The sequence below is a fragment of the Pseudopodoces humilis genome, chromosome 3, assembly GCF_049639895.1.
Source record: "Pseudopodoces humilis isolate 2021_Gansu_Grassland_sample_001 chromosome 3, ASM4963989v1, whole genome shotgun sequence".
NCBI classification, from domain to species: domain Eukaryota; kingdom Metazoa; phylum Chordata; class Aves; order Passeriformes; family Paridae; genus Pseudopodoces; species Pseudopodoces humilis.
Genome location: NC_142202.1, coordinates 52,713,845 through 52,733,426, shown reverse-complemented (window position 1 = coordinate 52,733,426; position 19,582 = coordinate 52,713,845). Strand labels below are relative to the sequence as shown.

Genomic DNA, 19,582 nt, shown 5'->3' with positions numbered 1-19,582 from the left:
CCAAGTAACTGTGATGTGTAATGGAGCCCTGCTTTCCTGAAGATGGCTGACCACCTGCCTGCCCAGGCAAAGTGGCAAACAAACTCCTTGTCTTGCTTTGCTTGTGTGCATGCCTTTTGCTTTTCCTATTGAACTGACTTTACCTCAACCCACAGGTTTTCTCACTTTTACTCTCCTGATTCTCACCCCCATCCCACCACAGGAGGCTGAGTGAGGGCTGTGTGGAGCTCTGTTGCTGGCCGGGGTTAAATCATGACAGTACTCCACTACTGCTGGTGGTTACTGCACTTTAACTGCAGCAAAGTTTCTGAAAAAAACCCTCATTTTTCTTAGCACTTGGAGCATGAAAGCACAGAAGAAGTCTACATGAAGGACTTTCAGATATGCTGCACTGAAGGACCATAACCGACTCCTCTACATAATGTCCAATAAAGTTAGGCTGCTGGTTTGTTTTTCTTTTATTAATTTTTTCCTTGATGTTCAGAACATTTGATAAAATATTCTACATATTAAGGTAATAAATATTCTCTAATGTAGTTTAAAAATACTGTATTACTGATTTATTTGAAGCAACTGCAAAGAAAAATTACAGCTAGTATTTCAGAAGAGTCTCTACAACCATTTAACATTTACAGGTGGGACTTTAAAAGAAACTGAAAAGGAAACCTACTAGAATTCATAGCCCAAGGTACAAAGCAGTGGAAAATCATATTTTACCTGAACACATCATCCAGGGAAGTAACAAAAGCTACTTTTATTGTTATTTTTATAGATAAGCTGAAGCCCAGGGAATTTACTCCCTGTGACAATATCTTAAGGCTCAGGATATTCTGGAAAAAGACAGTCAAAACTCCTGACTAAGCACGACTCATTAAATAATCCTTTTGACCTTGACAGAAGTCAGTTGGCAGAAATTCTTCAGGATTTGATTATCTCCCTCTCCTACAGACATCTTTTGAATGCTCATACTTAAATATAGACATGCACACTTCTAAATAAACACCACTTACATCTGTCTCCTGCTGATAAAGCAATGCCCATATGATAATTCTATCATGGAAAAAAAAAATATTTTCAGTTACAGATCTTGACAAGGAGTGCAACAATTAAAATTCAGTTTGCCTGTTTAGCAGATTTAACATGTCTTTCTAAATGGTACCTGTTTCATGGAAGAAAGAAAATCAGAGCAAGGCTGGACTAAGGCTATGTCTTGAACCTTCAATCTCCTCTATGTTGACATACAAAGTGAAGACAAGATGTGAGCACTACCAGATGATAACAATGTGTACTTGCATTGCTAAGTTGTAAATGGCAATACAAGGTGCAAGCTAGAGGCCTTAACTAGATGAAGAATGCACAGAAATTCAAGCAGCAAAAAAGTTACATCCTCATTTGGAGAAGAGTAGAACAATAACAAAACAAGCCTAATTTTCAAAGTAAAATTGTTAGAAGCAAATCTGGACTATGATTAATAGAATAGAAACACCTAAAATTCTTTTGCTGCCATGATTGTTTACTACTAATTAAGCAGATAATTTTTTCACACTCCATTTGCAGCAACATCTTCTGTTTGAAGTGTTGTGAAGATGTTGTGTTTGTCCAACACAAACACTTGTAAATTTCACTTTTTGATGGTTCTACACTTTGATCAATTCAATGCCTTTCGCGACTTCAAGAAACCTGGATTTCAGAGACTTATGCAATTTCCTGAGAACTGGCCATATGAAATATTTGATGACCTCTAACTTTGGTTCTTTACACTGTTGTCCATGTCACAGTTGAGGTGAGAAAAATAAAGCTGTGGAAAAGTCGTATCAAGGACATATACCAATATTGCTTTCTTTTGTGGCTGTGGTTCTTTGTAAAATACTTGGACATACCTCATGAACGGCAAAGGTCTGAAGCACAGTTTGTTCACACACCCACAAGAAAATGAAGAGGTAAGGAAGGATGCTTATAATAGAAGTCTGATAGCTTAAAGTTCAAATCGGATCTGTTGGAGTCTGAGATACAGATTGTGTGCCCTTGTTTCTAATACTTAGTTATAAGATTCAAAAAAACACTGAATTTCATATAATATGAAATTCATGAGCATGTTTTCATGGTGATACCTGAAAACAAATGTTAAAGTTAGATAAGAAAAGTGTAAGTGTGTAGATTAGAAAGTTTTTTAAATCACTGGGTGAAAAAGTAGTTTAGAGAACAAGAGACAAGATGGAGGATTTAGGGTGTTGTCTCTTGTCCTTCTTTCTTCTTCATGTTCTTCTCCTAGGGGTTTTTGGGTAGTAGTAGGTGATTGGGTAGAAAATGCCACAGTGCAGCACACAGGTGTTGGGTCATTGGGTCACTAATAAAAATAACTTAGTTGGCACCTGCTAATTGGGTAAATGGACATATAAAAGACCTTGAAGAAGATCTTTGTTAGCCATTTTACCCCTTTTCTATCATAGTGCACATAGCTCCTTGTACCTTGTAATGCTGATAAGAAAAAATAAACAACTGAGACCGAACGAGAGAAAACCAGCCTCCCTCTCATCAATCTTCAGTTCAAAGGGAAAAAGAACCCAATCCAAAAGTTCTTTAATGAGACAGGATCAATGACTTGGGATATAGACTTTCAACTGATAAAAATCTGGAGGTCACTGTCATATGATTATAGATTAAAATGGCAGCCACTCTCAGGATCAGGTGTATCTGGAAGCCATCTACTACACTAACTGGCATTCTGCAGAGGCTTACTCCTTATCCGAGTGTAAGAGCAAAGCTTCTTAGGACAGCACGGGACAAACCAAGCACTAGCACAAAGTAAAACACCTGACAGTAAAACTGACTCTCTGATTATAGAAGTTGTTAGGGTTCATGCCTTCTTGATATTCTCCTAACAGAAAACTTTAGATCTTAAGACTTCGTTTTTAGATCATTTACTTTAATTAAGTCAAAGAGTTTTTTAAGCCACATAACTCAGAGATACTGGGGAAATATTCAGAAAATACTGGTTTCAGGCTCTGAGATGGGAATGCAGAAAATATATACATAATAAAACATGCTTAGAAAACATTCTTGTGAGAAAAAGAGAAAAACATGAACCCTTATTCTTCCCACAGAAAAGTGTTAATTAATGAGATGACTGAAAACTGTAAACAAAAAACTAAAGAAAACATAAAACCCAAAGGAGGTTGTGAATTAACCTGACAGTATCCACTTCATAAATGCAATACTTTTTGTTGTGTATGGCACATTCTCCTCTTTTACAATCCTAAGTATATATAAGTACATATACATATAGTCTCTCTTACGAATCACTAAACCTTTTGACTAGGGTTGGCATTGTCTTTTGTCCTGAAAAGAGGGGTGCACTCCACAGCTATAAAAGCTGGATGTCCTCACAGGCTGCCCCAGCTCAGCACCACAAGTTGCCTTTCCAAGCAGGGAGAGGAAGGCAGGCACCCAGGAACCAAGCAGCAGCCTGGGAGGCCTCAGCAATCTGTCCCTGACTGCCCCTGTTTCCCCATGAGGAAGAGGGTGACCAGGTCTCACCTGCAGCCACCCCTGAGCATCACTGCCAGCCAGTGACTACAGCAGCAACAAAACATGGCCCCAACACCCAAATGCCAGTCATACATAGACTTAACCCTTTACATAACCACAGACTATGAAATACACAAATAAATAACGGCACATGCAAAATTCAAGGTCAGAAACGCTGCCAGGACAATGCATTCTTCTCCAAAGCATGCACACAGTTGCCTCAGCCAAGCTTTCAAGATGGATCCTTCAGGAAGAAGGGCTCAGTTCAGGAAATCAGGGACTTGATCCATGAGGATCTAGGACTGTCAAAATATGCATGATGTCTTTGCAATCTCCTTCACGACAGATCACTGATCCTTTATGAATTTTCAAACAAATAATGAATATTGGGGAAAAAAATTGTCCAGCACAGGGAAGCAATAATCCACGGACATGAAACACATTCCGCATTTTTCTCCTCATTCAACTCTGCAGCTACAAGAAGACAGTAGCACAGTAAACAAGCCTCCTCCTCCTCCTCAACACACTTCAACTCATTCTTCCCACACACAGCTGCCACTATCATGCATATTTCAAAGCCTCCATCTGGGCTTGACAACTGTACCTTCCTTTCTTCCAGCCAACAGAAATACACGTCCTACTCAAACAGGCATGGATGATACTGCGCTGTTTATTTCAAAAAATAAGCTGTTCCACAAGTAGGTCATGTGGGTGGAAGCCTCCATGCTAACCTACATGTTCACCATATAGGTTAGAGCTACCCTACATTCATTTTTCCCCCTTTCCAGCTAGAAATTATCTTCAGCCAGCATGTGAGGATTCATGGTACTTGTCCAGGCTGCTGAATGCCTGGCTCTTCTGCGTAAACACCTACTGTTCGCACAGGGATTAACTTCACAGTATACACCCAGCAGGTTCAACATTTCCCAGAGATTCTTCATTTATGCCACATATGCTACACAGTGCAGGTACACCTCCTTCTGTCCAGAAATATGTCCATAATTCCAACAGCTGTTGTAGACTGGGGATGTCCTGAACTCAGCATGCACACAGGCAGATCTCCGGTCTATGGCCTCGTCTTCTTTTTCTTAAGGTCAACTTGCCCTGCTGGAGCTATGCCTCTTGAAGTGCTGCTGCAGCAATCACCCACTCTGCACCCACAGCAGCAGCCTACGTTCTACCACTTAAATAGCTGCGTCTCTTCCTTCCTCCCTCATCAGCAGCCTGTACTCAGATCACCCTTCCTGTACCATCAAATGCACTCGCCTACATCCAGCATGTAAACACACACCCTGCCTCTCCCCACCTCTTGTTCTGCAGTGGCTGGGTAGGCATAGGCTGAGAGCAGTGCCTCATGCAACACCAGGAAGGGCCAAAGCTACCCCAGGCTGTGGTGGTTATCTTGGACAGCAGAAGAAGGTGATGCTGCAGTGGAGTTAGGCTGTTCCTGCTCCACCGAGGGGGTAGCACCTGGGTTCATTCACACATGATGGCAATGTCCACACATTTACCATATCTCTGTGAATAGCAGCAGTGGCGAGTCACCAGGTGAGACAAGGCAGACTGGAGGTGATGCTTAACAGACCAGGCAGAGCAGGTTGAATAACCAGCCTCACCTCCAGCTCCACCCCACAAAAAGTCCCAAAGGTTGGCTGAATAGGAGTCATCTGTGGGCAGCCTCTGGCCCACATCACCTCCTGAACCACCTGAGATTAACAATGTTTTACATACAGATTACACAGCTAAGGTAATTCCGAAAGGATTTTAATGATTATACATCCAGCCAATTTCAGTGTTGTCTGCTGTGCTTGCATTTGGTTCAAATCACACTTCTCTGCAGAGACGTGAGGCTTAGTTAGCAAATATTTCTTAAGTGCTTTGAGATCCTGTAATAAAAGGTACAAAGGCACTACAAAGGAATTTTAGTGAGACGCTATCAGAAGATGTTTATTTTTTTCAGATCTCTATCTGTGTGTGTACTGCTTCTTTCTTGGAGTAAGAACAAAGAGATGGTACACATGTAAGCATCCCTAAAGAGAACAGATAAGATTGACTATTTAGAATGGTCAATCAGCTGCTAATACTATTTTACCTATGCTTTCTTTTGGGAAGAGCACCAAGGAGAAAAACTGCAAAGCAAACTCCAGTGGAAAGATACTTTCCACCCAGCATACTCATTCATTTTAGGTCATATGGAAAAAGATATGACCTAGATCTTCTGCCACTCTGCAGGCACTACCTACTTTAACAGCATTTCCAACAAACTGAGATATGGCCTTAATTTTCCTTAAGCTGATCATACAGGTTTAAAATTTTTTCTTTGATATTTATCATAGTGCTTCGGAGGTCACCCAGGCATTTTATGCAGACTGCCGGTGCACTTAATCATTTCAGTGTCTTCCTGCAGTAAATCAGAAGACATTATATTAATAAAAGATGGGTCTGTTCCAGGTCTGATTCAGAATGCTGAATCCCCATCTACCTGGCTTAGAAAGAGTCCTTTAAAAAGGTCAGTTTACTCAATGGAATTCTGAATATCAAGGATATGTCTTCTCTCACACAAGATATATACACTTGAGACCATCACAAAGACACTGGAGTGATTCAGAATGAGTGCTCAAGGCTGTCTGTACCACAACCTAGCCAAAGAAACCTCGTCTGAAAATACCCCACTGAGATACAGGCACACCATGCAAATAAGTATCTCATAAAACATGTTTGCCTCCATCACTACAGTTCTTTGTCTGGCAAATACTGTTTGGTCACATCCACTTAGCACAAGAAACAAGACAGGCAAAATACAAGGTCTGCAAGGGAAAGACTGGCCAGAACTTCTCTTGTACCATATTATTAGTATTTGATCTGTCTTCAAAACACTTACTAATCCCTGTAACCAGGTTGTATATTTATTAAAAAAAAATAAAAAAGAGAGAGAAAGGTTAAAAATTGTTCAGTTATTCCCTGGGCTTGGATTTATCACATCCTCTTCTGACTCTCACTTTCAAATTTAAGTTTGCATTGACTATTCCACACACCATGGGTACCATTGCTATGAAATAAGGTAATATTTATGATTAAGTCACAACTTTCAGTGTTATAGTCCTCTTGTGACATTGATCTGGCCCTTGCTAAAGGAAAACTTAACACATTTTCAACTAATACCACTGAGAAAATATTTCTGAATAAAAATTGCTCACTGCAAAGGCTGATTCCTTTGTAACATCGTTTTGTCTGAGTATTTTAATGAAGATAATCAAATGTCTTGTTTTCACTTGATAAGTTCAACTGCATCGAAACCATGATTTTGAAATACTTTATCTAAATCTTTTTCCTCACAAGAAATAGTGAGATTGATTTTTTTTCTTCCCATCTGGAACAAATTCATAATTTCTAAATTTACAATCACACCAGAAGAGGCATTTAAAAAAAAAAACCAACCTAGAAAAAAGCCTCCTTCAATATTTTATGTCTTATCTTGCAGTGTGATAAAAAATCACATATTTTTAAGTCACATGCATATGTGGATGCTTTATAGCTCCCAGAACTGGGAGTCTGACCTCAACTCCTGTGTAAACTAGGCAGAACACATGTGACTAATACAGAGAGAATACCTTCCCATCAGCTGTCAAAAGTAACATCAAAATACCCCTGTAGATCAAGCTACCTTCCCATTAGCTGTTGGAAGTAATATCAAAATATCCCTGTAGATCTGGACTTCTGTGAGATGCACTGAGCTCCTGGGACATTTTATCATAAGACAGCTGTGAACACTGGTTCCAGGATATGCCACACAGGTCAAACCCTGTGGTAGGGCTGGACTCTCTGACAGAAGTGGCATCAAGACCAAAGTGCTCCCACCATAACACAGCACCCTGACTGCTTCCCAACCCTGTGTTCAGCACAGGAAGGCTAACCAAGCAAGATACAGACTGTAGGTGGGTCATTCTTTGAGCATTCTTTGTTCCAAACATCACTTGACTTCCTGGCTGATATATCTAAAAAGATATTGACCCTAAACCACCTAGTCCAATCAGAATTTTATTTGTATTGACCTGGATGAGAGGCAACCTGATTTTATACTTCTGCCTTTGTATGTGTCCACTGGGCATGTGTTCAGCCTTGCTCATGACTGGAAACGGGGGAGTGGAGCCATGGCAGGCTCATCTGTAGCTGGTAACCCCTGACAAAAATGAGAATGTTTTCATGTGAGTTTGAGAAGAAAGTTACCACTCTGAAATGTGTATTTCTCTCTTTCCTTACTCCTAAACTGTACCAGGTGTGTTTGCATACAGCCAAAATTCGCATCCACAAACAAGGTATAAGTACTTGTATATGTTCACACACACACAAAAAAAAGCTGCTTCTATTAACAGCTGACAAGCTAAACAATGTTCAAAAATATTTTTGTTAATTTCACTGAAAGTAGTAGATTTTAAACCTCATGACAATTGCTAAAAGACAAGTCTTCTTATTAAGAAATATGAAATACAATTTAAATAATTTCAGCATTTTATTTAAAATAAGTACATTACAAGAAACAAAGATATAAAATGTCTGAATAAACAGTGATTGCTGATTATGTACATAATTTTTATTTTTCATGTTAAATGTCAGGTTTTATCAAGGACCTGCTTCTGAATTGGAAATTTTATAATAAAAAAATTGAATGGCAGACTACCAAGAAATGACAAGATTTTAACACCATAATAAACATTAGGATCATGATCCATTATGCTCAACACTTACAGGCTTTTTTTTTTTCCTGTAACCAGGATGCTTAAAAACTTGTTCAAAAACAGAAAGCAAAGCTAAGAGTCTTATGTAACAGCATAATTTCCAAACTGGTTTATTTAAGGCCACGCCAAACCAAGATCAAGTTTTTCTAGTGGAAGATGGCTTATTTTTTATTGGTTTGGGTCTATACAAGGTGCTTTAAAAACACAGGAGAATGAATGACACTGAGTAGGTCTGGTGTTTGGGAAGAACAGGGTGAGAACGCAGCAGAATACATGAGAGCAAATGCCCTGGGAGGAAAGACAGTATGTGTGAATGGTGGGGAAGGAGTGTAAGGAGTATGTGGGGTAAGAAAAGCAGCACTTGATGGGAAAACACAGGCTGCTGGAAGAGCACTGGGTGTGCAATTGGAACTGTGATGCAGAGCTGAAAGATCAAGGAAACTGTGCTGGGTTAGAAGATATTAGAAAAGGGAAAGAGATATCGGACAGGAGGATTCCTATAAGGAAAAAAAGGAAGAAAATATATATTTTATTTATAAAAATATACAAATATATATGGTTGCTGATTGCTGACAACAACTTGCAACTGAGGAGCCTGACTGGGTGATACAGGGCACAAATGGATCAGGACAAAGGGACAGCACTTTCACAGACAAAGCCAGCAGTGGATGAAAGGAGTCATCCCTTGCACACCCTCAAGAACATTCATATTTTGCTTTTATGTTGCCAGTTGAATTTTAAAACCAAGAAGTTCACATCCCACTGGCCCAAATCCTTGAAGTAACAAGAGATCCCTCCACCCTTTTCTAAAATGCATAAAATACATCTCATCATTTGAACTCAGCCTTGTAATTAATAGGGAACAAAACAGCTTTGAAGTATTTTGGTAATATTTGGTAAAAAAATCAAGTAGTTTCTTCCCCAAACCATGAGAAAAAGATAATAAAACTTAGCCTGAAATGACATATAACTTAATAGTATAGAATACAATCTATGGAAAACCAGAGGTGTCTAGCTTCTGAAATTATACTGGCAATGAGTCAAGGAGATTTGAATGCTAATCTTCTATAATAATATATTAGAATTAGAAACATCATTAGCTCCTTAATAAATGCAGGAATATCCCTTTCTCACCATGGTAGGTCATGAGACAGCTGACCAAAAGCTGTCTATTCTCTCCTGTCCTCTACAAGAACTTGAACAGCATCTTGAACCACTGTAGTCTTTGACCCAGTGTTCATTAATTGGTCACCGAAATTGACTTCAGCAGTAGCAGACCAGTTTACTCTGAGATGTGCACAGTATATGGAGAGGCTATGGAACAGAGTAGCTCTTATGAAAAGTTTGCTGTTTTCAAATTATGTGCAGCATAGGTAAATAACTATTATACCAAACGTACACAATTATGTGTATCCACACCTGAAGACACCAAATCCCTTTCAGCCTCCTGAATGTCCAGCATTCAAGTACAGTGTCATGCAGTTCCACACAGCAGAGGTTTCCATTGTGACTCATGCATTCCTGGGACTCACTTCTGGGGACCTACTGGAATGCAGACAATTGTGTCTACGGCACAGTCCTTGGAACACAGAACAAGTAAACCCAGGTTAAGAAAGTTTTCACAGCATGGAGTCTCCATTTGTTTGTAAGCCTAAGTGAACAGCAAATGGGGACCTCTGCATCTGTCAGTGCATATGGCTTCTAACTAGGGACAAGCTTTGCAAGCATTCTGCACTGAGCAGAACATGTTAAGCCAAACACGTATGCGCGGGGAAGTGGTGCTGTGGCACCAGTGCCCCCAGTCAGGGGGGCTGTGTGGAGAGACTGAGTGGGTGTGTGGGAGGAAGAAATGACAGAGAGGAAAAGGAAAGGAGGGAAGTCTGAGGGAGTTAACACATGCTGATTTAGCCAAGAAATACCAGCCATCATGCATCTCCACCCTTTGCCTTCCCTCACTTTTTCCTCATAGCTGGCAGTCAAATACCTAAATACCAGTTTGTCATAACACAAGACTGGTCGGCGTGGTGCACTCTGTCACCTACGTGCCCCAGGTACAGAGTGCTGTCATGCATGATTCCTTTTCTCTCTTACTTCCCTACTTCCCTTCTTTACAGAGCTGAGCCTCTGCAAACACTGGCCATAAACAACTTGTGTCTCCCCTGCTTCCCGCTGCTGTGCCTCAGGATCAGCCACTTGCCCCAGCATTAGCAGTATGAAATGCTTCCACCACTTCAGGCACAAGCTTGTTCAGCACCTTGCAGTGAAAACATCCTTTTTGTATCCTAGTATTTTATCAACTCATACAGTGGCATTTAAAGTCATCAGTTTCTTTCTTCCTTTTGCATTTGATCAAATACATTTAGGAACATATGCCACCTGTGCTTGCATGTGGAACTCCCACTCCTAATGAATTCTAATAATACTAGCAATAATAATAATAAATAACAATTTATTACTTAGGTGCTGCCAGGACCAGAAGGCTTCAAGACATATTATAAAATATACACAAATATAGGGAAGGAAAAAAGTAAATTTACCCTCAGGTACACAAACCCCTAGGATTAATAAAATATACAAATACAGACAGCACTGAAATAAAAAATGAGCCTATCAATTCCTAATAGATTAAAATTTAAATTCTCAGCTAGGTCCCTTCCTGCACAAGCAGCTCAAACAGTCTGAAGAGTCTAGCAGCATTTGTAGAGTTAAGATTCAGCCTCTTACATTATTTCATTTGGACCAATTGATTTCAAGAAATCCTTGTGCGCTGCTTTACAAGTAAGGAAGGAATTAGCGAGGTATTTCACATCCTGCTCTCCTGCGCATTCTATTCTACTTTAGCAGGACACCAATTATTCTACTTGGAAAAATGCAGCAGTACTAGTTTTGTTTTAAGCTATACTGCAGAGCCCTCATGCACTTTAGAACAACTAACCTGACCGACAACTGCAGCAAAAATACCTGAACCATGTCAGCTACACACAGATTTAAGGGGAAATTATTATACAATTACACCTTTTGGCATCCTTTTTTGGAAAACCTACTGTAAACTGGATGCTTGTACGTGCAACAGAAAGACAAAATGTTCAGGGAATGCAACTAGAGGCATTCAAATGGTACTTTCAAACTTTCGAGGGAAAATTGCATGGATTTAGCTAAGAAGCCAGAAGGAGGCTTCATACAAATGAAAATCAGGGTCTTGTTTTCTCCTAGCATTTCATATGAGCTTAGCCTGTTTTCAACCAACATGGGAGAGGGGTTTGTTTTTAAGTCTTAAGAAAACATACTTATAAATTTTAACTTACTTTAGAGTTTCTTCCTGTCTGAAAAGTCTGGAAGTTTTACTTTAGCTTCCAACAGATTTTGTTTTTTCTTCTGAGTTGGGTTAACTTTTCCATCCACTGAAGTTAAACACAGCTTTTTCAGTGGTAGCATATTTAACTATGCTGAGTTGAAAAAATCTTGCATTATACATAGTAAGAGTAATGGAACAAAGCCTGCAAAGCTTTGAAGACTAATAACAATTTCAGAGCCTTGGAAAATACAGTACGGGGAAAATATAACTGTACAAATAAATGCTGGCAAATAAGGCAAAATTTGAAAAAGCTTTCATTGGAAGGATGAAAGCTTTTCATATTCACCCATTCAAAGAGCTGGTCTACAAAATAAGTCAATTGTCAATTTTGTTTCTACACTATATACCATATATATGGATCTATATAGATACATATATATATACTGGAACATCAAGATGAGAAGACTAGGCCTCAGATTCAAATACTTAAAAAAACCCCAAAAAACTACACTGAAAGGAGTTTGATGTTCTGCATGTTTTGCAAGCAATAACATCACTTTTATTTCAAATATAGAAATATACAATGTGAACTTTGTTATACATCAATATTTATTTCACTCTTGAATTCTACAGAGAGCATACTAACCTGTCACTGGTGGTGATCTTTTTTACATTTACTGTCTGGAATTGCATTAGCAATTAGAACTCCAAATGACAAGAAATTCGCCACCCACACTGAGTTCCTCCCAATATCAGAGTCTATATTAAAGTAGCACAATTAGAAAAATGTCTTCTAAATATTGCATTGGGATAGGCAAGCCCTCACAAAACCTATTATCAGATATGGAAGGTTGCAGCACAGAAAATACTTAATCTAATAGAAGGAATCTAAGATTTTTTTTTATTGGTTTGTTCAGGTAAATACACACTCAGCATAATCCTCCACAATGAATCTCATCTATTGTGTTCAAAACACTGCAGAATTGCCTATTTATCCTTTATTACATTCTACATTTTACTTTCTTCAAATCTGCAAACTTGTATCTGTGGAATGTGAAGGTTCTGTAATTTCATAAGAGCTTTTTTTTTACTTATAGGTCAACTTCAATTTTGTTGTACAGTGGCATAATAGCACACCAATAATAAAACATGTTTATCATGTGAGGGTTTCCCAGTTTTCAGATAATCAAGTTTCTTTTTCTTCTTTTTCTGCCTAAGGACAAAGTAAGTAACCACCCACATGTACATTTACCCTAGAAGTCTTTGTAAATCCTAAGATTCATGTAGCTGCAAAGAATCAAGTGTTATTTGATTTTTATTACAAATATATTTAATTTAGAACACTAAGTTTGAAATTTTCTATACTAGTTAAGAGTATTATTTGATAGCTTATATAGATCTTTGCTAAAACTTAAGAAAAACAATCTTCCAGAATCTATTTCTTGTGTAAACTTACATGGCTGCATTAACATAACACAAATACAAGGTCAAAAATACATTGATTAAATAATTTTTATATACTTATATTCCCAATGGATTAGGACAGTTCAGAACCCAAATGACTTCAGAGAAGAACACTAATGTAGAACACGAGGTGTGTTGTCCTTGTTTAAACTAATTGTTTAAACAATTTGGCCATATGAAGCCATATAAGATTATCTGAATTATCCTTACCACTATAATAAAATTTTAAAGAAAACAATTCAACTGCTACAGAACTTAAGTAAATAGGATGCTTTTCAAAGGGCAACAGAAAGACTACTAAACCAGCTTCTTGAAGTTGTCATCATTTGAAACTGTTCTGGCAAAACTCTACAGACTGTACACTGATGTAAAACACAGCACTGTTACATATCACTTACCTACTCCAAGTTCTAAAATAATATTATTGTCATTAGTTAAATCTATCATCATAGAAAGTGATCTCCATTTTTTCTCTCTTCCATTCTCCTGCTTTATGCTGCCAACCCTATTGCCAACACAAATAGTTCAAGATAGCCATAACTTCCCTGAGAATTCCCAAATTAAATGTACATCATACTTAAGTAGAACTGTAAAATAAAAGCAGACTAATGCAATGTGAAAACGGAACACTTCAATGTAGTGCTCAAATTCCACTCAATTTGTAATAGCGCTACCAACAGCAAATGGAAAACACGGGTCTATGAACAAAAAAGGTGACACTATTACATTTTTATTATTGCATCAACAGCAGTATACATTACTGTTCCCCAGACATGTTTACAGCCCTGGAGTGAAAAAAAAATCTCTGAAACACTTAAACGGCTCTCCTACGCATATTGTTACCCTTTCTCTCAAATACCTTTAGTATCATTAAGAAACATCATCTTGTTATTCCTGAAAAAGCAATTCCTTCCTATGTAAACTGATAAATTCTCCATTGACTGTATTCTCAGCTATAGTAAAACCACAAAGATATTTAGATATGATGATGAATTACTACTGGGAATAATACATAGTAATATTTTACACTTCTGGAATATTTTAACTCAAAACCCATAAAACACTTGCGTATCAGGCTAACTTTACAGATGCTGAAAAAGGAACCATAAGGTGAAATTCATTTTACCAAGGGAAATCCTGTAAAAGAGTCATAGTTATATCCCATAAGAGTGTGGAATGTGTTTCTACTTTTGTCCTCTGTTTGTGGCAAGTGTAACCCATACAGATAGCAATGAAATTTTCTCAATTTCAGATAATACAGAAATGGTACAATTTATTATTCCTTAATTCTGAAACTTTTGGCCTCTAGTATTTTCTGGTCCTTTTATTTCCTATCAGCGTGACCAAATCGAAACCGGGCATAAATCACCAAAAGTTTTTAGCTGTGTGTTGTTAAATACCTTTGTTTGTTGTCTAGTAACTGTATCTCATGTAACTTCATAACTAATACACTAAATAAATGAATTGTAAGTCTTACAACTTGAGTTTCTAGTCCTGTTGATAACATGGCCCTCTGAAAATTTTCAAAGACAAGGAACTAAGTTCTGATCACTTATTTGAACTTAATCAAAATAAATCTAAAGGTATTTTCTGAAAAAAAATACAGCATTTACTGGCAAAAAAATATGTGCTCGGAACAGAGCACATACCTATTTTTTGTAGAACTCAATCTGCCAGACAATGTATATAAAGTTCACACAGACATGCTGCTATTTCTTTCATGAGAATAATAAATGTATAACATCAGGCAGATTTACGTATGAGCACAATCTGTTCCTTTCTACCTTTGGCTGCCCTGAATCAAGTCATAGGAATATTCAGGTTAACATTCTGATATTCAAAATGGGACCAATAATTTTATGATGATTAATCATAAAACACAACACTTGAGACTGCTTCCAAAAATCTGGCCTTGCTTTTTCTCTCTGTAACTACCCTGTGCAGCCAATCAGGGAGACCTTAAGATTATGAAATACAAAACCAAAAAAGCATAAATTTGTTAATACATGTGCACTAGTATCTTGGTTTACTCTACTTTCTTTGAGTAATAAAGTTTCCAGAGAAACTGCACAATGAAAACTAGATGCTATTTAGACCAGCACATCTCTTACTAAGGAGGTACATACTTAAAGCTCTAAGTTACTTTTCTGCTAATTATTACCCACACCCAAACACAAAAAATTTATCTGGTCTTCTTTTGGTACCCACAGGCTCCACTTTATTCCAGAAGACAAATTCTATTTAATTTCACCTCCTCTCCCAATAACAGTAAGAGGTCCAAGAGAAACTGAGGAATAAAATGTAATAACAACTTTTAAACAAGTTGGTGCAGTGGACTCCTCAACAAATGCGTACTTAAAAAGGCAAGTGTGTGATTGCAGTGTATGCAGGATGATCAAGTACTATTATCTTTTATCCAACTACTTCAAGTACCTACAGAACTGCGTAAGGAAAATTTCTGAGGGTTTTATATAAGATTAAAAACTTGTTGCAAAGAATTCTATCTGCTGGCATAATTTCTGGCCTAACTTAAATTTCAGCTATTAGGTTCAGCAATGAATTTATGGGATGTGGCACAGGACAGTGGTGTCCTGCAGCATTCTACTATTAAAGCACAAAATTGTGAATCTGAGTTAAACAAAGGCAGCTATACAAGAAGTTTTAGGCCCATTTCTTGAAATAGCCCATGTGAATCCAATTCTTTGCTGTTTTCATAGGAACTAACTTCAGGGCTTGGTTTGTGTTTTGAGTTTAAATGAAAGCAACACGTAGTTTTGAACTAGCCTGAATATTCAGTTCCATAATTCCATCTGCTGGGCTCACCGACTGATTTTGGCAGCAACTCTTTACCTCTTCATACCTTAGTTTTCCACTCTATACATAACAAAGAAGACATTGCTCTCTTTTCTGTGTGGGCTTTGGAATACACAGGTACTAGGCAGCTATCTTTGCCACCTTTTGAATAAGCAGAGTAAGTATCTACCACCTCTACATACCAAAAGAAAGGCTGAAGTGGAGATACTACTATTAGTAGCAACAGTCAGGAGCATCTTGAGTGTAATGTCAAAACATATTGCCTGCGCATTGCTTCATAAACCAGAAAAACATTCCACTGACACAGGTGTTTTAGGGAATGTTGCTACCACATTTACAACTGCAAAAAAATATTAAGTCATCAGAATGACAGCAGTTAAAAAAAGTCATTGGTTGCACTTGTTTTATTTTGTAATTCAAAAACAGGAGAGATTAAGAATGAACATTGGCATCTAAAACACCACTTAGATATGAATATCCAAAATATTTTGGATGGACAGGGACATTACATTCGTATTAAACAACCTCCTCATAATGCTCAACTTCTGTGAACAGTGTGGAGGCTCAAAGTCTACTGTTAAATCACTGCATACACTTATAATGTTATATTGTCCTGTGTTTTAGAGTCCAAACTACTATATTTTCATAGTTCCGTTCAAAAGTATATTACCTGCAGATAACTGTAAATCATTTCCCATAGTACCTCTACAAAACTGGCTACTTGAAACTCCAAGAGATTTATGGATGCTGAGACTGGAATGAACATCCCTTTGCAAATGGACAGATGGAAAAAGTCCAAATTACTTTTCAGATTAAAGTCATAAACTGACTTTTCTCAAAAACTGGTAGCAGTTTTTGGAAGCAGAAAAAACTTCTACGTGCTTCTGTGATGTCAAAGATGAAATCTCTGTTTGTGGAGGTACAATCTGTAGCAAGAACACACGTCTGCCAAGACTCTGGCATTGATGATATTTCGTCTAGACAGCCTTTGAATGTGACTGACACAGGAACAGTGCACATGGCTGAGCAAACTGAAACTTATGGAAGAGCTTTTCAAGACTTAGTCAAGACACAAGATTTTGGAAATGTGCCTAACATCCTCCAATCATGCCTCCTGGTATCCTCCTCAGGAATCTAAGTGGTTTTGTTCCATCGAGTCTCCTAGTTGTCCCAGAGAACAGTAAGATAAATTTGCTTACATAAGATGCTGGCAGGGCCATTTGGACGTAAGGAAATATTGTCAGCAAGAGGAGAGTTCTGCATGCTGGCTAGTCACTGAAAGGCATTCAAGCCATTGAATTGTGTGTTATTTTGAAGGACTGAAGACTGTAAGAAACTGCTAAACCTTTTCTCAGCTACTGGGCTTGACTGTGGGAAACGCATGACAACTATTAGCTAAAGGAAAGAAATTACTAGACGCAGTTGATAACTATTCTAGATATTTTAGAAAGTACTACATATTTACCTTGACCTTTTGAGGCCCTGAACCATGTACATGCTTTGATGGAAAAGTCCACATGAACTTGCCATAGACAAGGCTATAATTTTTGGGAAATGATGACTGTCATTTACAGTTAAATTTTCACTGTTTGACAGCCCTGGTTGACTTAGTTCTCAAGCAACTGTCAGGGCTAAGAGAAAAGAGAAAAGGGTGAAGGGGACTCAAAGAGATTATCGGCTTTTAGCTTTAGTTGGTTCACTTCCAGTGACAGTTCCACTGTCACTGAAGTCAGCAGCTACCCCCCTAACTTACTGGGATTATATTATAACTTCTATTAACCAATATTACAGACAGTACTGTTCAGCAACCCAAAAGGTAAAAAAATTAGATTCTATTAGTCCTCCAGAGAAACATCAAGCCTTAAGACACCAATTTACAGTTGCAGCAAAAGCACTGCTGTAGATCCTCAGAGCTTCAGCAAATTTTTGCAACTAAAAGAAATTACCCTGGTTAAGTGAAAAATGCAGATGATGCTTATTCTCTGCAAATAAAATATGGACCTCAGTGAACCTTAACTTAATCCTGACACAGAAATTTGCACACTTGACCTGCTTGGCTACTAGTGCTTTAATTTGGTCTCCAAGCCCACAAACTCAACCTACTGAGTCAGTAGCATGCATGCAGGTAATAGCAGCAATACTCGTGAATCTACAATGAAGTTCTGAGAGAGGTGTTATCACTGGGAGGCACTGAAATACTTGCATTTTGGGACTTTTCAGTAACTGAGTTGGAACCGCAAAATTTCTCACCTAATTACACCGTGGATACAAAGAAAGAAAGAAAAAAAAAAAAAAGTATTTTGATCTAGGTACTAGGTGCAAGTTTGCTATCACATTTCTGAACCAGAAATGAAGTTTCTCCTCCCACCGCCTCTCTTCCTCCCGCCCCCTCTCCTCCCACCTGCACTAAGGAAACACTTGTTGTGGAGGCAGCGAGCCTAGGAAGCTCAGATTAAAAATAGCCCTGGCTAGCACCTGGTGTTTTCCAGCAGGCCAGCGTGCTGGTGACTCTTCCAGATCTGGACCCTTACGAAGAAATATAATGAAAGGACATGGCTTTTATTTCGTACACTCGTTTATGGATTTGCAACCAAAACTAACTGGATCTGGCAAGTTGGAGTTGCCTAGCACTTTTTCCATCACGGACACAATTGCACCTGTCACGGATGGATTCCTCAGAAGGGCCAAAGGGAACAAGACATATATTTTATTTTGGCGGCACACGGGAGCCAGATGCTGGGCCAGCACGTTCTGGTGTTCACTGTTGGCCATTAGAAAAGGGGAAACACATCATCTGGGCACTGGGCTGGGTGACAGGCCGTCAGGCGCACCTTCCCCGCGGCCGCTTACACGCAGCAGCCGCTCGGCTTTGTCCGTGCCTCTCTCCGTTCAAAGCACCCGGCTCCGCCGTATCCGGCTGCCTCCTCTCACGGCCGGCCCTGCAGCCCCAACATGTCGCCGCCCCGCTTTAAGGTCACCGCATGGCGAGGCCGTCGAGCGCCGGGGGCCGCGGTGCGCCCGGGCCGCGGCCGCTGCACGGGCAGCCCGAGGGAGGGGGCAGGGCCACGGCCGCCGCCGGGGGCACTTACCAGGTCTATGAAGGTCAGAAATTTCCAGCTGCCTCCATAGGTCTGATGCGCGGGCATGTCAATGGCCTTGTAATTGCACAGGATGGAGCAATAGGATAGGAGGATGGCGGCGCGCAGCACCTGGCAGGGCACCAGCGCCATGTTTGCGGCGCGGGGTGCGCTTCCGTGTACCCGTGTCTGTGTCCGTGTCTGTGTCCCAGTGCCCCGTGTGCGTGTGTCCGCGTGTCCCGGTGTGCGTGAGTGTATCCCCGTGTGTGTGTGCGCGCCGTGCGGGCGGGACTCCGAGCGCCCCCGCGGCCCCGGCCGGGGCGGAGCGCAGGGCCCGCGCGGTGCGGCGGCGGCGGCGGCGCGGGGCAGGGGGGCCGCAGGGCCGGGCGGGCTGGGCGCGCTCCCGACCCTCAGCTCCGCGGCCGGGCCGGGCTGGAGGAGGCCGGGCCGTTCCCGAGGGAGCGGAGGGACGGCAGTGTGAGCACGAGTGAATTGCAGAACCCGGCTGCCCGCCGGCTTTCAAGCGAGAGCTACAGTAGATCAGCAATTACGGGTTATAATTGCCTTGATCGGAGGAACGCTGTGGCTCGTGTGTACCCCCGGGCCTGGCGACCCCCCCTGCGGCCGGCGCTGCCAGTGGGCCGGCGGAGCACGTGCCTCCGCCCCGG

General features: G+C 39.9%; 1 protein-coding gene across 2 annotated transcripts in view; it reads right to left on the bottom strand.

Moving 5' to 3' along the window:
• AIG1 (androgen induced 1) overlaps positions 1-19,215 on the bottom strand; it is a 129,218-nt gene extending 110,003 nt beyond the window's left edge. The window contains exon 1 of one of the 2 annotated variants that reach the window (XM_088052944.1): positions 18,927-19,215. In XM_088052944.1, the coding sequence (XP_087909070.1) occupies positions 18,927-19,067 (141 nt within the window). In that variant the 5' untranslated portion in view covers positions 19,068-19,215. The remainder of the gene's footprint in view (positions 1-18,926) is intronic. The other variant, XM_005518442.3, reaches the window with a different exon arrangement.
• Positions 19,216-19,582: the final 367 nt, after the last annotated feature.